The following is a 3,638-nucleotide window of genomic DNA, read 5'->3' on the forward strand; positions in this document are numbered from 1 at the left end:
GAAGTGGCGCTGTGGCTCAAGTGGTAGAGCGCTAGCCATGAGCTGAAGAGCTGAGGGACAGTGCCCAGGGCCAGAGTTCAGGCCCCACGACTGGACCCAAAAAAAAAAAAAAGAACGGCTCTCCTCTATCCATCAGCTATTGTGAGGGCCTACACAGTTTGACTTGTAGAGGAACAGTCCCTCACCAGACACTGATCTGCTGGTTCCTTGATCTTGGACTTATTGGTCTGTAGAACTGAAGGAAATAAACTACTCACGCACGCATGCACACGTGTGTGCGTGCTTGTGCAAGTGTGTGTGTGTCAGTCTTGGGGCTTAAACTCAGGGCCTAAACACTGTCCCTAAGCTATTTTGCTCAAGGCTACACTCTACCACTTGAGCCACAGCTTCATTTCTGGCTTTTTTAGTAGTACCCAGCCTGGCTTCAAACTGTGGTTCTTGTTTTTTTTGTTGTTTTCTTTTGGTCGGTTGTGGGGCTTGAACTCTGAGCTTAGGCACTCTCCCTGTGCTCTTCAGCTCAAGGCGAGCGCTCTACTACTTAAGCCACAGCACCACTTCCGGTTTTCTAGTGGTTTATTGGAGATAAGTCTCACGGACTTTCCTGCCTGGGCTGGCTTTGAACCAGGATCCTCAGATCTCAGCCTCCTATGTAGCTAGGATTACAGATGTGAGCCATCAGCAACCAGCTATAAATTTATAAATTAAAGAAAAAAAAAAGGGCAGTCTCTGGAGTGAAGAGAGGTGAGTTATACTCACATTAATTAATAATGGAAGAGCTTTATCTATGGGAACACATCAATTATATACAATCAGTTCATTTACTATTTGGAATGTAACCAAGTATATCACTGCACTAACTTTGTAGTGCTGATAACTACCCATGCCCTTACCCTCATTGGATGGATATCAGCATATGGGGGCTTTCCTTCAGCCATTTCTATGGCAGTTATTCCCAGAGACCAGATGTCTGCCACACAGTTGTACCCAATTTCCTGAATCACTTCAGGGGCCATCCAAAATGGTGTTCCTATCACGGTATTCCGCTTGGCCATTGTATCCTAAAGTAGAAAGGGGAGAGACCAAATCTAGTCATTAAAACTACTAAGAGAAAGAGACTTTTTTTGTTGTTGTTAGTCATGGGTCTTCAGACCTAAGCATTGTCCCTGAGCTCTTTTGCTCAAGGCTAGTACTCTACCACTTTAAGTCACAGCTCCACTTCCGTTTTTTGGGCAGTCAATTGGAGATAAGAGTCTCATGAATTTTGGTTGTTAATTAAGAGATTAAAGCCTCATGGACTTTCCTGCCTGGCTGGCTTTAATCCATGATTCTCAAATCTCAGTTTCTGAGTGGCTAAGATTACAAGCATGAGCCACCAGCTTCAAAAGAGACTTTTATATAAAAAAAAAATCATAAACTACAAATATATATAAAAACATTACTAAAGACAATACAGAAGAAATTTAAATACCAAGAAACATAAGAAGATTCTCAATTAACTATTAAAACAAACTAAATAAGATTATTATTTTTTGTAACCAGTAAATAGTACTGATAATAGCACTAAACATCAGGAACTGAAATACAAGATCTCTGTAATATAAACTAGTACAACAATACTAGCCCAATTAAATAATACGTTTTAAAAATAAGTATTTTTTTAATTGCCTCCTCAGGGCAGATCTGGAAGTTTAAAAAAAAAAAAGCAACAAATTTTTCTTACCGTCAGCTGGCCTGCTACTCCAAAATCTGCAAGTTTTGCATGTCCTTCTGTATTTAGCAAAATATTTCCTGCTTTGATATCTCGGTGTATTTTTCTCATAAAATGAAGGTACTCCAGGCCCTTAAGAGTTGACTGTAATATTGTAGAAATTTCATCTTCTGTTAACTAAAAAAAAAAAAAAAGTTCAGATTCTGTTTACATCACACAACAGAAAAACTCTTTTTCTTGACTGCAAACATCCTATTCTGACTGCTTAGAGTTCCTTCAACATGGTAACCACTCCTTGTGGTATTTCTTGACTATATCTACCCCAAAATATGAAATTCATGTATATGCTGACAATATCTCTAACTGAAGCATTACAAGCAGAAAATGTCAAAATCCAATTCTTTATTTTGGGGTTAGGGCTTTTCTAGTAAGCATGAGGCTCTACTTTCAATCTCCAGTACTAGTCCACCCTATCCCTTCCTCCTTTCCACCAAAACTACTCTGCTTTTCTCAGTGTTCTCTCAGTAAAAATTGACTTCATTCTTTCAGTTGCTCTAGCTAAAAACATTGAGGTCATCCTTCACTCTTCTCTATCTTCTGTAATTACATTCAGGTTGCCATAATATCCTGCCTGCACTATTCTGATAGCTTCTGAACTGGTCTTACTGCCTCTGTCCTTAGCCCTCTATAATGCATTTTTCATTTTAAAATATAAGCCAAACCTGTTCAAAACCTGCCAACTGCTTTTGAAGTCACATAACACTATTTAGCTCCTTATCAGCTGCCTCTCCAACTTTATCTTCCAGGATTTTCTACTTTCTTGTTCCATTCCAGCCAGATTGGCTTCCTTGCTGCTACTTGACAAATGGAAGAACACACACACACCCTTCTCCTGGACCCCTTTATGTGTTATTCTCTGACTATAGGACCCTTCATCCAATGTCTATACCATTTGCTTCCTTACATCACTTATTTTGCCCAAATGTCATGTCATCAGAAAAGCAGAGACCGGAGCTGAGCGCCGGTGGCTCACGCCTGTAATACTAGCTACTCAGAAGGCTGAGATCTAAGGATAGCGGTTCAAAGCCAGCCCAGGCAGGAAAGACCATGAGACTCCTATCTCCAATAAACCACTAGAAAACAGAAGTGGCGCTGTAGCTCAAGTGGTAGAGCGCTCGCCTTGAGCTGAAGAGCTGAGGGACAGCACCCAGGCCCAGAGTTCAAGTCCCATGACGAAAAAAAAAAAAAAGAAAAAAGAAAAGCAGAGGCCTTTCTTAATCCACTCTTAAATCATTCTCTACTTCCTCATCTCGACTTGTTTTTTAGTGCAGTATATCAGACATACCATGAATTACTGGAGTACCTATTTGTACCATGTCTTTCCTATTAGAAATACAAGCACCAGGGGCTGGGAAGGTGGCTCAGTGGTAGAGCGCTTGCCTTGCATGCATGAGGCCCTGGGTTCGATTCCTCAGTACCACATAAGCAGAAAAAAAAAGCCGAAAGTGGTGCTAAGGCTCAAGTGGTAGCGTGCTAGCCTTGAGCTGAAGAGCTGAGGGACAGCACCCAGGCCCAGAGTTCAGGCCCCATGACCGGACCCCCCCCAAAAAAAAAAAAAGAAATACAAGCACCATTAAAAATGTCTCTTTTGAGGGCTGGGAAAGTGGCTCAATGGTAGAGTGCTTACCTTGCATACATGAGGCCCTGGGTTTGATTCCTCAGCACCACATAAGCAGAAAAAGCCAGAAGTGGTGCTGTGGCTCAAGTGGTAGAGTGCTAGTCTTGAGCTAAAGAGCTAAAGGACAGTGCCCAGGTCCAGAGTTCAGGCCCCACGACCAACAAAAATAAATAAATAAACAAATAAATGTTTTTTGTTTCTATTTGTACCTTCAACACCAAGAAAGCTAGTTGGCACATACTGGATGCTGAA

The 3,638-nt window shown here is 41.3% G+C and overlaps 1 protein-coding gene across 1 annotated transcript; it reads right to left on the reverse strand.

Moving 5' to 3' along the window:
* Positions 1-890: 890 nt before the first annotated feature.
* Positions 891-1,885, reverse strand: LOC106002625 (serine/threonine-protein kinase 4; the record flags this gene model as incomplete). The annotated part of the gene is made up of 2 exons (XM_013037476.1): positions 891-1,058; positions 1,721-1,885. Coding segments are annotated over 2 exons (333 nt in total), but the record flags the coding sequence as incomplete, so codon positions are not given.
* Between the last annotated feature and the right edge of the window lie 1,753 nt (positions 1,886-3,638).

Source organism: Dipodomys ordii, unplaced genomic scaffold (assembly GCF_000151885.1).
Source record: "Dipodomys ordii isolate 6190 unplaced genomic scaffold, Dord_2.0 Scaffold15211, whole genome shotgun sequence".
NCBI lineage: Eukaryota > Metazoa > Chordata > Mammalia > Rodentia > Heteromyidae > Dipodomys > Dipodomys ordii.